Source organism: Hemicordylus capensis, chromosome 9 (assembly GCF_027244095.1).
Source record: "Hemicordylus capensis ecotype Gifberg chromosome 9, rHemCap1.1.pri, whole genome shotgun sequence".
NCBI lineage: Eukaryota > Metazoa > Chordata > Lepidosauria > Squamata > Cordylidae > Hemicordylus > Hemicordylus capensis.
Genome location: NC_069665.1, coordinates 29,527,877 through 29,542,931, shown reverse-complemented (window position 1 = coordinate 29,542,931; position 15,055 = coordinate 29,527,877). Strand labels below are relative to the sequence as shown.

General features: G+C 50.4%; 1 protein-coding gene across 4 annotated transcripts in view; it reads left to right on the top strand.

The window, feature by feature from the left end:
- The window catches only part of KIAA0513 (KIAA0513 ortholog), a 53,332-nt gene that overhangs the window by 20,656 nt on the left and 17,621 nt on the right, over positions 1-15,055 (top strand). For 2 of the 4 annotated variants that reach the window (XM_053271098.1, XM_053271095.1), the window contains exon 2: positions 10,420-10,935. In XM_053271098.1, coding sequence (XP_053127073.1) covers positions 10,586-10,935 — 350 coding nt within the window. In that variant the 5' untranslated portion in view covers positions 10,420-10,585. Of the gene's footprint in view, positions 1-2,169; positions 2,364-2,400; positions 2,726-10,419; positions 10,936-15,055 lie in introns of those variants that run through there. The other 2 variants (XM_053271096.1, XM_053271097.1) reach the window with 2 other exon arrangements.

Here is a 15,055-nt window from a genome sequence, read left to right as displayed (position 1 = left end):
GATGGAAGAGACTCTGTTTGGCATGCAGAAAGTCCCAGGTTCAATGCCTGGCAGCATCTCCAGGCAGAGGGAGCTGCTGCCAGTCAGAGCAGACAGTATTAAACTAGGGGGATCAAGAATCTGACTCAATGGACAGCAGTTTTCTTGGGGTCTTAGCTTGGTAGAAAAACATCTGCTTTGCATGCAGAAGGCCCTAGGTTCAATCTCTGGCAGCATCTCCAGGTAGGGCTGGGAAAGAAACTCCCCTGCCCGAAACTGTGGAGAGCTGCTGCCAGTCAGAGTAGACAGTATTGAGTGAGTTGTACCAAATAGCCATTGGATTCTTATGGCCATTGGGGAGGAAGCAGTGCATTTCCATGGGCATTTCCTGCCATTCGGTTTAGGATGAGGCCGTAGCTCAGTGCTTTGCCTGCAGAAGGTCATGGTTCTGGCCCTGGCAGCATCTCTGGGTAGCCCATACTGAACTGGATGGCTTCAGGAAGGGTTCTTTCCCAGCCCGATCAGAAGATGCTGCCCGCCAGGGATGGAACCTGGGGCCTTCTGTGTGCGAAGCAGATTCTGTACTCCTGAGCTGCAGCCCAGGTGCAGCAAAAGTCTGTATGTGATGAGGGTGTGTTGGGTAGCCCAGAGCAAGGCAGAGTGCCAGGCAGATCAAAGGCCCCGTCTCTCCAATTTCACCCGGAAGAAGGAAGCTGGTGCCGCTCTACTGAATCCTGATAAGATTTTCCCCTTTTCTAAATGTCACTGGGCGTGAGTCATCACCGGCAGGATGAGTTTCCTTCTCTGATGTGGCTGCTCCAGATTTCTCTACAGATTCCCCCTCCTGTGAAATGAGAGGCCGGCTGTGCTTCCGTCCTCCTGATCGGTGTCCTCATGCTTGGTTGATCCTGGGCTTAGCGCTGGGTCGTCTTTCTCTTCGAAGATAAAAGCAGAGAGAATTCGGGGGGGGGGGAGAGCTGTGCCAAGCCAGCTGCGGAGAGATCAGTTGATTTTGCAGCCTCCTCCCGGCAAAGGGCAGTTTTCCTGATCTTCTTGGGCGTGTAGGAGAGCTGCTGGCTGACCCGAGCTCCTCATTTATTTTCTTAAACTATCATCTACCTGTCAGTCCCAAAGTGGGACCCCCAAGGGGTCTAGCAATCAAAACAATGGACCATAAAATTAAAGTAGGCAAAAAGTATAAAAGCAGCAGACTAAAACTGAACAGTGCTACGCAAGCGCCCATCGGAATAGCAGCAGGGTTGGCAACAGAAACTTGCGGGGCTCACCAAACTTCTTGAGGCTGGGAGTTCCGAAGACCAGGCACCACTACAAAGAAGACTTTCTGCTGCATATCCATCCTGCTTACCTCAGCTGTGGGTGGCACTGAAGGCATATCGCTTTCTTAACTTCCACTATATCATCTGCAGGTTTTCCAGGCATCAGTCCTGTGCAAATTAGGGTTGACCTTGCCCATCTGGGAGTTCGACAGTGGCCCCATTCATCCTTTAGGTGTCTGTGCAGAGATCATTTTATGTGCTCGCTGGCCTTTTAATATTTCTTATGTGGTCTCATTCTGGTGTACACAGTAACCCTTATTTTGGGCACATTTTGAGCTGTGGAAGGAATGGAATTGAACCCCTGTGTTTGGAGATGAGCCTAGCGCCCTGGCTTACTAGGCAGCTAAACACACACATCTGTTTCTTGAACAGATGACGAGGGGTCATAGCTCAGTGGTAGAGCATCTGCTTTGCATGCAGAAGGTCCCAGGTTCGATTCCAGGCAGCTCTCTGAGTGGGGCTGGAAAAGAGAGCCCTCTTTGAAACCCGAGAGAGCTGCCAGTCAGAGCAGACAGTCGTGATGGCCCAGCGACATCTGACTCTGTAAGGCAGCTGCATATGCTGATCCCCTTGCTTCGACGCTTGGGAATTTTGTTCAGGAGCAGACGGACTGAAGCATGTTGCAAAGCAGCTCCTTGCTACCCGCAGGGAGATAAATGGGTTCATGCTTGCAATGTACTGCTTTGGGGGAAACTTCTGCAACCAAGGAATATGGGGAAGAAAAGAAGAACCTCCAGAGCACTGACCTTTTGGCTAGAGAGGTGGGAAAAAGCCCCCTGTGAGCAAAGTCGGTGGCTGTGCTGCACATTACTGGCTTATTGGGAATCGCAGAGGCGGGTGCCGGAGGGGAAGCAGCTAACATATCAGGACTGGGGAGGGCCTGTGTGGGTGTGTGCGTGTGGCTCCCTTGGAACCAGCGCTCCAGCGATGAAGGGCTGAACATCGGATTTCTCAGCAAGCTGTGCTGAAATCCTCCCCCATCCTTTCCTCCCGGTCTCAGCCGGAGTCGGACAGTTTTTCTTGCTGCGTTCTGCTGAAGGCGAGTAGGTAAGCGGGGGAATCTTGTCTGTCTCAACTGTACGGCTTACTTGCAGGAGAGTAGGAGGGCTGTGTGTTCTTTAAGTTTTTGCAGACCTGCGAGGGGTACTTATTGCTTAATTCATTGCCAGAGTGCCTCCGGCTGCAGGCTGTGTGTGTGTGTGTTTCCCCCTGCCTCTGAAGGGTGGTGATGTCTGCCTTTAATATGGAAAGCTGATTAAATAAAAGATGAGTAACAGTGGTTGCTTTCTTGCAACATGTTAAAAGCCCTTTGCAGGCTGCCTCCTGCATCTGCCAACAGAAGGAAAACCAGTCAATTGGCTCATCAGCATCTTGGTACCCAAATCTGTGGAATGCAAAAGCTGAAGAAGGTGAGAGTATCCAGTCCTTTTCTTCTCATTTTGTGTAAGTGCAGATAAGAGAGAGGAAGAGCCACAGAATTTCTGTATTTGTAAATTTCTTCACATCTCCTTGAGTGGTGCAGTGGGGAAATGCTTGACTAACAAGCAGAAGGTTGCTGGTTCAAATCCCCACTGGTACTATTTCGGGCAGCAGCGATATAGGAAGATGCTGAAAGGCATCATCTCACACTGTGCGGGAGATGGCAATGGTCAACCCCTCCTTTATTCTACCAAAGACAACCGCAGGGCTCTGTGGGCTCCAGGAGTCGAAATCGACTTGACAGCACACTTTACCTTTAATTTTCTTCGCTTTGCATATCTGGATTTTGTTGCCTCTTTCTATCTTTCTTTTCACTTGAATGTGTGTAATTTTCTGTGAATTCTTTGACCCAACTGCCTCATCTCTACTGAAACTAAGTACAGGATAAGCCAAATACCTTATTCTGTCCCTGTGTATCCTGCCTTGATGATGATCCTCTCTTGCATATGGTCCTTAGTATAACATTCTTGCAGATTCATTTTGTATTTTTGTCTTTGAATGCATTAGACGCCTTGCTGTTGCTATCCTCAGTCGTGTGGGTTGTTGGACAGCTGGGAGGAGAGCTTAATTGGGGAGCTGGTCTTATGGTCGTAGGCATGAATTGTCCTCTTTGCTAAACAGGATCCTCCTTGATTTGCATTTGGATGGGTGGTGTGAGCACTGTCTGCTTTAAGATATTCCCCTTAGGGAATCTGGTCATAGTTCAGCAGCAGAGTATCTGCATATTTGCATGCAGAAGGTCTCGGGTTCAGTCCCTGGCAACATCTCCACGTAGAGCTGGTGAAGACACCTGCCTGCAGCCTTGGAGAGCTGCTGCCAGTCAGTGTAGACAATCCTGAGCTAGATGGGCTAATAGTCTGACTCGGTATAAAGCAGCTTCCTCTGTTCCTGTGACTTTAGCTTGTTTTCTAGGGTCTTTGAGATATTGGTAGGGTCTTGGGTAACTTTCCTGGGATCTCCTGTCTTCACCGCACTTGGTTTGTGTGGGCAGGGACATATTCACATGACTTTAGGTTGAAGCTTGCAGGTGCAGGATCCCCCCTCATTCTGGTCCATTCCTGTGGCCATCAAGTTGATTTTCATGGGGGTGGGGCTGAAATGGGGGTGTAGGTTAAAGGTAAAGTGTGCCATGTCGGGTCGGTGTTGACTCCTGGCGCCCACAGAGCCTTGTGGTTGTCTTTGGCAGAATACAGGAGGGGTTGACCATTGCCGCCTCCTGTGCAGGATGAGATGATGATGCCTTTCAGCATCTTCCTATATCGCTGCTGCCTGATAAAGGTTTCTTAGCTCAGTCCCGACTACCCTGACTGGCAGCGGCTACTCCAAGGTTTCAGGCAGGGGTCTCTCCCAGCCCTACCTAGAGATGCTGGCAGAGATTGATCCTGGGGCCTTCTGCATGAAAACCAGATGCTCTATGGCCGAGCTATGGCCCCCCGCCCCGGCCCCGGCCCCCCACACTACGTTGGGGGTCTTCTGGTCCAACTTGCCTCGGGCTCAGTGTGGGAATCTGCTGCAGCTTCCCCGATTGCCCCCCCCCCCCGGTAAGCCTCTGTTTAAAAACCTCCAGTGATCGAGAGCCCTCCATTGCATGAGGCAGGCTGTTCCACAGTCAAACAGAGCAAGGGTGACCAAACCTGACCCTCCAGCTGTTGCTGAGCTACAACTTGCAGCAAACCCAGCCACAATAAATTTGCCCTTGTCTTAGAGTTAGGAAATTCCTCCTAATGTCTGGTTTGAAATGGTCATTTTGACCCATTAATTCTAACCTTTTCCTCTGGAGCACAGAGAACAAGTCCTGGTCGCTCTTCTGTGTGGCAGCCCTTTAGATATTTGAAGATGGCGATCACAGTCTTCTCTTCTCGATGCTAAAGATAAGGACACAGGAAGCTGCCATATACTGAGTCAGACCATTGGTCCACCTATCTCAGTATTGTCTACCCAGACTGGCAGCGGCTTCTCCAAGGTTGCTGGCAGGAATCTCTCTCAGCCCTCTCTTGGAGAGGTTGCTGCCAGGGAGGGAACAGGGAACCTTTTGCTCTTCTCAGAGCGGCTCCATCCCCGAGGGGAATATCTTCCAGTGCTCACACATCAAGTCCCCCATTCAAATGCAAACCAGGGCAGACCCTGCTTAGCAATGGGGACAAGTCATGCTTGCTACCACAGGACCAGCTCTCCTACTCGGCCGCTTCAGCTGTTCTTCACGGGACTTGGTCCCTGGACCCCTTGGCTGCCCTCCTCTGAACCCATTCCAGTTCACCAATGTCCTTTTTATCATGTCCAGAACTGGACTCCCTATCCCAGGTGAGGTCTGGTCATGCAGAATAGTGTGGGGCTGTTACTTCTCACGGTCTAGAGCAGGGTTCCGCCAGACGTTGCTGAACTATAACTCCCATCATCCCCAGGCACAATAAGTTGGAGCAGGGAATGATGGGAGTTGTAGTTCAGCAGCATCTGGAGGTACCCTGGTCGGGAACCAACCCTTAACCCTCTCTGCCCTGCTAACTGGGCAAAGAGGCACCTTTGTAACATAGTGATTTTCTTTATTTACTAGGGGGAGAGCAACTTGCTCTCTCCATCCCCAGCACAGCATCCTTCAGTGGCTGTTGCTGGTGTCTGTCTTGTGTTTTTTTGTGTGAGCCCTTTGGGGACAGAGTAAAGGTAAAGTGTGCCCTCAAGTCGATTTCGACTCCTGGTGCCCACAGAGCCCTGTGGTTGTCTTGGGTAGAATACAGGACGGGTTGACCATTGCTGCCTCCTGCACAGTATGAGATGATGCCTTTCAGTTCCTTCCTATATTGCTGCTGCTCGATATAGTACCAGCGGGGATTCGAACCGGCAACCTTCTGCTTGTTAGTCAAGCATTTCCCTGCTGCTGCCATCTTTATTTTATTATTTCTCTATGTACACTGCTTTGGAAACTTTTGTTGAAAAGCGGTATATAAATATTGGTTGTTGTCTCTAGAGGCTATGGAATATGCACCAAAGGCCATTTCGTCTCTTGAGTGATGGGGGTGGGGGTGGGGGGGACGAGGAGGATTTAGCAGAGTCTCTCTGCTCTCCAGATGCCGAAATGGCTGGATTAATCTGCACAGCTTGTGGGGCGGACCTGAAGCCCTGTCAGGAGCAAATAGCAGGGTCTTGGCCCACGCAGCTGCCGCCGGAGCGGGTCTTTCTTTCCGAGGCTGCTTCCCCTGCTCCCACTTCACAGGAAGGGGTGTAATTATTGTAATGAGAACATGATGCAGATAAGGGGACCTGCCAGGCAGAGGGAGGGAGGGGAGAGATGGCGGGCCCAGCTTTGGAAAATGTAAATGTCGTATTTGACTTTGGAGGGGAATTGCTGAGCTCCTGAAACGGGATGATCTTCCCTGCCAGCCCAAGTGGGAGGCTGCAAGGCGAAGTGAACATGAGCAGAATGCAGAACAGATCGGCAGACGCGGAGCTATGCAGCAGGAGAAGTCAAGGATGGGATGAAGGGCAGGCACCGGGGAAGGGCCTGTGGGTCAGAGGTGGTGCCTCTGCTGTGCCTGAGAAGACCCCAGGTTCAATCCCTGGTTCGGTCTCCAGGTCAAAAGGTTCTTGGGTAACAGAGGGGACCCCCTCTCTGTCTGAGACCTGGAGAGCCATAGCCCATCGGAGTAGACCATGGGTTTTCCAACCTGTGGTTGGACTACAACTCCCATCACCCTCAGCCACATGAGGATGATGGGAGTTGTAGTCCAACAGCATTTGGGGACTTGGGTTTGAGAACCTCTGAACGATGCAGCTGTGAGAGAGCTATTGACTTAGGTTTTATCTCTTAGTGGCTTCCAAAAGGGGGAAGGAGGGGGGGGGAAGCTTGAGGTGGTACAGTCAATTCTGCTGCTGCATGTATAGATCTGGCCCGTGTGCCATTGCTTTTCCTGCCTGCAAAATGGGGGGTCTCGGACTTGGATCCCCAGATATTGTTGGACTTCAACTCCCATAATTCCCAGCTACAATCCCCAGGCCATTGTGGCTGGGAATTATGGGAGCTGAAGTCCAACCATATCTCGAGATTTCATGCTGTAAAGGGGAGCGTTAGGAGCCCAGCCTCTAGAGGGAACTACTTCTCCTTGCTTGTTACCTTCTTCTTGTTTGTGCTCACAACAGCCCTGCGAGGTTCGCCGTTCCTGCCATTTGTGCAGATGGGTCCGAGATACAGTGACTTGTCCCAGACCTTGCGGGGGTGGCAGGCCAAATGCTTGGTCCTCTGGACCATGTTGGCTTTTCTGTTAGGTCATTTTTGGAGCGACTTCTCCTTCCTGCAGCTTTTGAATAAACTTGGCACCCGTCTATATCGAGCATCTGTGGCTGATAAACTGTGAACCCGAGAAACTAAAGTGAGATACCTTCTGAGCTGAAGCTCCCCTGGGGAACCGCAGGATGTGACAGGTTAGGGAAATGATGGGCATGGATTATTCTGGGATGGCTTCTCTCTTGCTGAGGCTCGCCTCCCGAGAGATGGCTGGCCAGAATTCCGTGGGCTGCCACTTTTGCCCTTGTGTGCCCATAGGTTGGTTGGGCTTCCTTGGAGGCTCCTCTGGCCGCTTGCTCTGCTCTCAGCCCCTTTGTCTCCATGGGGAGCACAGATGCGCTTGCCGCTGTAACCCCATAATTACGCCAATTGCACCCACGGCCTCAGCTGTTTTGTTCGGCTTAGAAATCATTGTTGTTCTTTAAAATGGCATTGCGGGAAAGGGGTTGGGCCAAAGACCTCTTAAGTACAGCTTGTGGGAAAAGAGGAACAGTCTAAATTACAGCTGGCTGTTAGCGAGAGAGGACTCTGTTCCACCCCTCCCTCCCTCCCTCCCTCCCTCTCCGTGGGCTTTGTGTGCTGCAAGGTGGCGGAGCGAAGCTGTGGGCAGCCATTGATCAGGAACCAGGAGCTGGGGGGTCAAGCCAAGAGCCACTACTGGGGGGTCATTGGAAGCTGCCTTATGTTGAGTCAGACCATTGGTCCATCTAGCTCAGTATTGTCTGCACTGACTGGCAGCAGCTCTCTGATGCTTCAGGCAGGAGTCTCTCCCAGCCCTACCTGGAGATGCTGCCAGGGACTGAACCTGGGACCTTCTGCATGCAGATGCTCTTCCCCTGAGCTAAAGCCCCATCCCCCAAAGTGGAATATCTTACAGCGCTCATATGTAGTTGCCCATTGGATTGGAGGAACCATATCCTGCAGCCTCACCACAACCCAAGGATACAGCCTTATCTTCATCTTCTGACTCGGAGGAGTCCCTGGAGGACCTGCTGATCACAGCAGAGATTCCCCCAGCGCAAAATTGTGCAAGACCCCTTTAAGGCTCAGAACCTTCCCCAGGGAAGGGGTGGGGTAAAACTACCTGGGCAGCAGCTATGGAAACCTTCCGACAGCTCCAAACATTCCCTGGAGCAACGTCAGATCTACGCTGTGGTACCTAACTCTCTCTTGCTTGCTCAGAGCTATCCAGGGTCCTGACCATTCTTCCTGACTGTATTCCCCTTGAAACTATTCAGGTTTCTTTCTTTCTTTCTTTCTTTCTTTCTTTCTTTCTTATAAACAGACCTTCTATAGGTTTGAGTCTTTTTGCTAACCACTAGACGTCACTGTCACACTTGTGTTTCTTCTGCCTTGGCACTGTGTTTCATAATTGGCCACACATTCCTGGAATCCTGGAGTTTGGGTCAGCAAGTTTGCAAATCCTTGAGCCACTGTGGTTTCTCATGCTGTGTTTGATTAGGAAACTCCTGCTTGGTGCCGGCTTGTCTTCATAAGGCATAATTGCCTTTCCGCCATTCATCAGATGGATTCTTCGGTGGTGATTGCTCTCACACTTGCCATTGCATGAAATTTTTAAAAACCCCACCAACCAACCACCCCAAACCCTTTTTCTTCATAGAGGAGGGCCGTAGCTCAGTGGTAGATAATCTGCTTTGCGTGCAGAAGGATCCAGGCTTATTCATAGCTCTATATAGGAAGCTACCTTATACCGGGTCAAACGATTAATCCATCTGTTCAATATTGTGTACACTGACTGGCAGCAGCACTTCAAGGTTCTGAGCAGGACTCTTTCTCAGCCTTACCTGGAGAGGTTGCCAGGGAGTGAACCTGGGACCAGTGTTCACTCTAAGGCATGCACACGTGCACCCGCTCACAAGCTTTTTGATGTCTACTTGGTAAATTTTAGGTCCCGCTTAGTTTGAATCAGGGAGGCCGCACTCTGAGTGCAAGTGTGCACACACTGCCTTGATCCTGCCGCCCAGAACAAAACTCATTCTGCATGCAGATGAAGGGGGGGGATAGAACGCTGCCTGGGACCTTCCGCATGCAAGGGGGCTACAGCCCCAGCCCCCAAGGAAGGATGGTACAACTTTGGCCCTCCAGTTGTTTTTGAACAACATTTCCCAGGCAAACAGGAACCCAGGTAGGAGGCGTCTCCTTACCTGGGAATCACCTGGGAATCACCCTACTTTCTCTCCAGTGCACCACGAATGGTGTTTCCCTTGGTGGCTCAGCCTTGGTTCACTGGGCCGTTCACAGCCTTTGCCTCTTTATCATGTGGGTCTGTCCCTCGTGCTGAAGTGCCTTGGCCTTGGACCCTTCAAAACTCCGCTGTCCAAGCTCTCCATTCTCAAAAGCCTGTGCAGAGTTGCAAGTCTAGGAAGCTTCTCTTGCATCGGGAGATTTCCAAATCCTGGGATGCACCCAAGGAGGACCTTCTTGATCTGGCGTGCTTTCGGCAGTGGAGCCTGGCAGAAAGGAAAGGTTTTTAGAAGCACAGCCAGTCGCTTCTTTGGAGTGGGGGGTGCTGTTTTAGCAGGCGCGGTGCAGTTCTTGGGTGGGTGCCTCTTTCAGAAAGGCTAAGTTTATAGCTGCACTCGGTTCTTTTCAAAACAGATTTAAGTATCTGAGTAGATCCGCAGTGGAGGGAATAAAGAGGCTGCTCCTAAGTACCCTCTAAAAGTTCATTCTGTCTCTATTTAGACTTAATTGTGTTAAACAAATGTTTTATTGCCAGCCCCGGAGGGAGGTTTCAATCCACATTAAACTTAGCTCATAAATTAACCGTGTGGATTGGGTGGCTGGATGAACTGTGTGTGTTGGGTGTCCTGGAAAGACGTTCTTGGACTTGGGGTGATGTGGGTAAGTAAGTGGTGAGGTCAGAGCTGTCTCCCCACTTCCTCATGTCTTCCCCAATCCCAGCATGCACCTGTGCGTGATTCAGGCAGCTTTTGCTTGCAGGAGCATGCTGGGATTGCGGTGGGGGGGGGGCTCTGATTCTTTCAGAGGGCTGCTCTTTCTTGGTCTGCACTAACCAGGAGAGGGGTGCAAATTTAAGCAAATGTGCATGTACTTGGCATAATTCGTTCTGTTTCTGCTGATCATGGGGAGGGGAAAAGTGCTATTGAGGTCTGTGAAGCCCAGTGGAAATCCTGTTCCGACCTGAGCAGTTAGTTGTTTGCATACTTCAAGTCTTACCATCTTAAGGACTGCAACCTTAACTTCTTTAAATAAGAGCTTGAGATCTCCACATTGCTGAATGCTTTGCCCATTGAACTTGCTCCTGAAAAGAACTGTATAATGGGATTAAAACAATAACACATTGACTATATTTCTGTCTTTCAGATGTCTTGAAAGAAACTAGGTAGAGGTGCTCCCTGTAACGGGACCAGTCCCAGAATCCTCTCTGCAGCAAACCTCTAAATGGCTTCCTCATTGCCTTGATAAGGAAACTGAGCCAAAACATCCACAGCCCCAGTTCATGGTTTACGTCTACGCATTTCTTTGAGCTATGGAGGCCGTCGACGTACCCGTAGGGAACCTCATTGACTTTGACGCTGAACCATCCACCACCGGCGCCTCCGAATCGGTTCCCGTGGCGCCGTTCACCAACGGCAACGGGTTACTAGATCACTTGGAGAACAACGTGGCCGCCGTGGCCGAGGAGAGCGATGCCACAGAATCGGCCGACAGCGAAAACGATACCACGGACTCGCCCACCCACCACAGCTGGAACCACCACCGCCGTTCTTCGTCAGAGTCCTACTCGTCCAATCAGAGCACAGAGTCCGCCAAGGACGAGGTAATGGCGGAGCAGCGGGAGTTCATTCGGCAGTATGTGGAGAAGATATTTACTGGAGGGTGAGTGTCGGAGCCGGTTGGCTCCATGGCTGGTTGGCTTGCTCACAGTGCATGCTGGGATTGTGGAGCTCTGACCCTGCGATTCGCTCCCTGCAGAGTCTGTTGGTAGCTTTCCTCGGGGTACGGTTGAGTGGAAAGCATATAATTCAGAAGGCGGAGGACCTCTGGACCAGGCTGACAATCGATGGCTGTTAGTCATAAAGTCTTTGTGAAACCTCCATGTTCAGAAGCAGCATATCTTTGAATATGAGATGGGAGGACAAGCAGGGAAAGGACATTGCTTCCTTCTGGGCTTCCTGGAGGCATCTAGTTGGATGTAGGATGCTGGGCCAGCTAGATCTTATACCTAAACAAAAAAGACACTGTGTGGAATCTCTCTGAAGTGGCGATTCTCTTATATTTAGCAGGGGGGGAGCAACTGGCCCTATTCGCCCCCAGCACAGCATTCCAGTAGTGGCTGTTGCTGGTTCTATCTTTTTTGTTTTTTTAACCTGTGAGTTATTTTGGGACAGGGAACCATCTTATTTATTTTTCTATGTAAATTGTGTTTATAAGTGATGTCTAAATATTTGTTGTAGTAGTAAAAATAGAAGCATTGGGGGTTGGCCTTGAAGATCTCCAAGGTCCCTTGCAACTCAAAAATTCTATTGTTCTAAATCCAACTAGGCAGTTCTTACTAGCCATGATAGTTAGGAATAAAGCCTCCAAGTACAGGCACAGTTTACCTCTGAATGCCAGAGGAGGAGGACAAAATTAGAGGAAAAGCAGTCACTTTTGTGCCCTAGGTTTCTCAAAATAGATATTGGCTGGCATTGGGGTCACTGATAAGGCCCCCGATCTGATCCAGCATGGTGGGCCTTAAATCCTTGGTAGCAATACCTGGGGAATCCTAAACACAGGACTTCCATTGCTCTGATAGTTCCGTTGGCCTTCCTCTCTGTGATGGAGGGGAAGTTTCAGCTTCCATAAATTTGTTTCGAATTTGAATCTGGTCCAGAAATTCCATTTGAACTTGAATCTAATTCAAATCAAGTTGACCCTGTTTTGGCACCTTTTTAGACCAATCAGGTGGCTTGAATGGTTTTTAAAAGGTGCCAAATGGCTCTTGCATCGAATTTCAAAAAATTCGATTCGAGTCAAATAGATTCAGATTTGAATCGATTTGCACATCCCTAGTAGGAAGAGTTGCCTGTCCCTGGTTTAGCGGCTGCTCTGCCTGCCTCCACCTCCAGTGTCTCTCCGTGCAGCTTCCTTGCTGGCTGGCATGCCTGGAACAGCACGTCCCCTTCTGAATTCCTGCCTGTGGCACTTTCTTTCTTTGGTGCAGGCTGCTACTAGAGCTGTACCATGACTGCTTTCGGCGGGGAGCATTCCATATTTTTCTGTGGGTCTGCATTTAGGAAGAGACCACTGTGAAAACAAAACGCCGTGGGAGTGGTGGTGTCTGCCATCTCTCTAGGCTCATCTCCTTTTCTCTCTGTTTTCCCTCTGCTGGCTCCCAGCTCTGAATAATTCCCAGTGCTGTGCAACCCCAGTTGAGTTCTCTTTCGGGGTCCCACTCGTTGGCATGCTGCTAGCCACATGGCCCTGGCAGCCAGACGCTTGTTTTGATGTTGGCCGGGCTTCTGTGCAGCAGAAAAGATGTGATTTAATCGGATGGGAGCGCCGAGGCCAGAGAAATCCTCGGCTCAGAGAGGTCCAGCAATAGGAGCTGCTGTCGCTGAGGCTGTGTACTTTGCAGTGGGCAGAAATGGCTGGGTATGATCGGGCTTGTAGTCCAGCAACTTCTTGGGGACCCAGGATTGGGAATAGAGTGTTAAACCAGGATCAGGTTTTTAAAAATGCTTTTGACTATGGATTCTCTAGGCAGTGTTTTGATCCACAGCTTGGCCCGTAGGAGTGTCTGAACTCTTATGGGAGGAGAGCTGGTCTTGTGGCAGCAAGCATGAATTGCCCCCTTTGCAAAGCAGGGTCCACCCTGGTTTGCATTTGGATGAGAGACAACATGTATGAGCACTGCAAGATATTCCTCTTAGGGGATGGGGCCGTTCTGGGAAGAGCACCTGCATTCTTGCATGCAGAAGGTTCCAAGTTCCCTCCCTGGCAGCATCTCCAAGATAGGGCCGAGAGAGATTCCTACCTGCAACCTTGGAGAAGCCACTGCCAGTCTGGGTAGAAGACAGTACTGAGCTGGCTGGACCAAGGGTCTGACTCGGTGTAAGACAGCTTCCTATGTAGAAAGCCTCTTCGTAGAAAGCCTCTTCCTGATCCCTGAGGAACCTCAGTCAGCTTGTACTTAACTGGGGTTAGGGAGCCAACAGAGGGACAGTTTGTCTTCTGGTCAATTGCTGTGGACCCCGGTATCTCTGCTTCAACTGTTGACTTGCTGGAGTCAAATGACTTTCTCTTTGCTTCAGTTTCTGGCTTGTGAAATGAGAACAATTACCATGTGCCACAGAGGGTAGCTATGAAAATGTTGGGGATGTAACACACTCTGTGTGTGTGTGTGTGTGTGTGTGTGTGTGTGTGTGTGTGTGTGTGTTGATCCTGGAAAGCCCAGCTTTCCTCCACCCCAGAAGCGGCTGCATTTCTCCCCGCTCTCCTTGGGTGCTCCAGTTGAGAAGAGTCACGCTGTGCCTGTGCCAAACCTCCCTGGCTGAGTCGTGCATCGCTTTTGACTCCACAACTGCTGCCTGGGGCTGCATCCATCCACAGAGGCATCTTCTAATCTAGCTTAATGTAAGCGATTCAGCCGTTCTTCCTTGAGTCACTGGGGCCGAAATTAACACGATTTAATGTCAACATTGGGGAACGTGTCTTGCCTTGCCTTCCTCCGGATTCCACTGCATTGCCCAGTTGTGGGTTCTCTCCCTGGGGGATCCGTTCTGGGTCCAAATGGGGTCCCCATGCTGTGTCCTGCATAACCTTTGCTAATCGTGGAACGTTGCCACATATCAGATGCTTTGCATTTTGCCTGCAAAAAGGAAGGGCAGCACTGGAGAACAAAAAAGTAGGAAAAGAAGCCAAATCCTCAGCAAAATCCTGGGAATAGTATCGACTGACAAGTGCAGGCAGCCTGCATTTTAGTGCATTTTCGTCTCGCAAAAGGACCTGAGCAGTTTGGTCAGGAATATTTCTCCAAAGACTATTCCTCTCTGCTTGTTGTGCCTCTGTCCATGGGTCTCTTGATCCCTTGGTCTGTTTCAAAGAAGGGAGTTGTGTCTTTCCCAAGTTAAGCTTGGTAGCAAATTTGCAATTTAGCTTTGGCACTGCTTGTGCGATAGCAAGCTCCTTGGGTCTGGGCTCTGTTTTCATGAGAAACGGTGCCCTACAGATTTCAAAATAGCTACAGGAAGTTGGAATTAGCAAGGACTTCTCTAGATGAGGTCCTTGCTCAGTGGGAGAGCATCTGCCTTAATATGCACACTGTCCCCGTTCACTCCCTGGCAGCATCTCCAGGTAGGCCTGGGAAAGACTCCTGCCTAAAACCTTGGAGAGCTGCTGCCAGTCAGTGTAGACAATACTGAGCTAGATGGACCAAGGGTCTCACTCAGTATACAGCAGCTTAATGTTTTAGGTTAGGGCCGTAGCTCAGTGGAAGAGCATCTGCTTTGCATGCAGGAGATTCCAGTTTCGATTCCTGGTAGCCTCTCCTCCCCTTCCTGAAACCTTGGAGCACGGCTGCCTCTCAGAGTAGACAACGCTGAGCAAGATGGACCAGTTGTCTGATTCTGCAGCTTCTTATGAGGCCACCTAATGGCGCAGCAGGGAAATGGCTTGACTACCAAGCCAGAGGTTGCTGGTTCGACTGCGCGCTGGTATGTTTCCCAGATGATGGGAAACACCTCTGTCGGGCAGCAGCAATATAGGAAGATGCTGGAAGGCATCATCTCATATTGCGCAGGATAAGGCAATGGTCAACCCCTCCTGTATTCTACCAAAGACAACCACAGGGCTCTGTGGGCACCAGGAGTTGACACTGACTCGATGGCACACTTCACAGCTGCTTATGTTCCTGTGTCTGTCCCACGAACTGCAGTCTCTGCTCTTCAATTTCTCTCCAGCAGAGACACTCTGGACTTCCATTCAATTAGGATGAACTTAGGGAGTTCATGCTGTA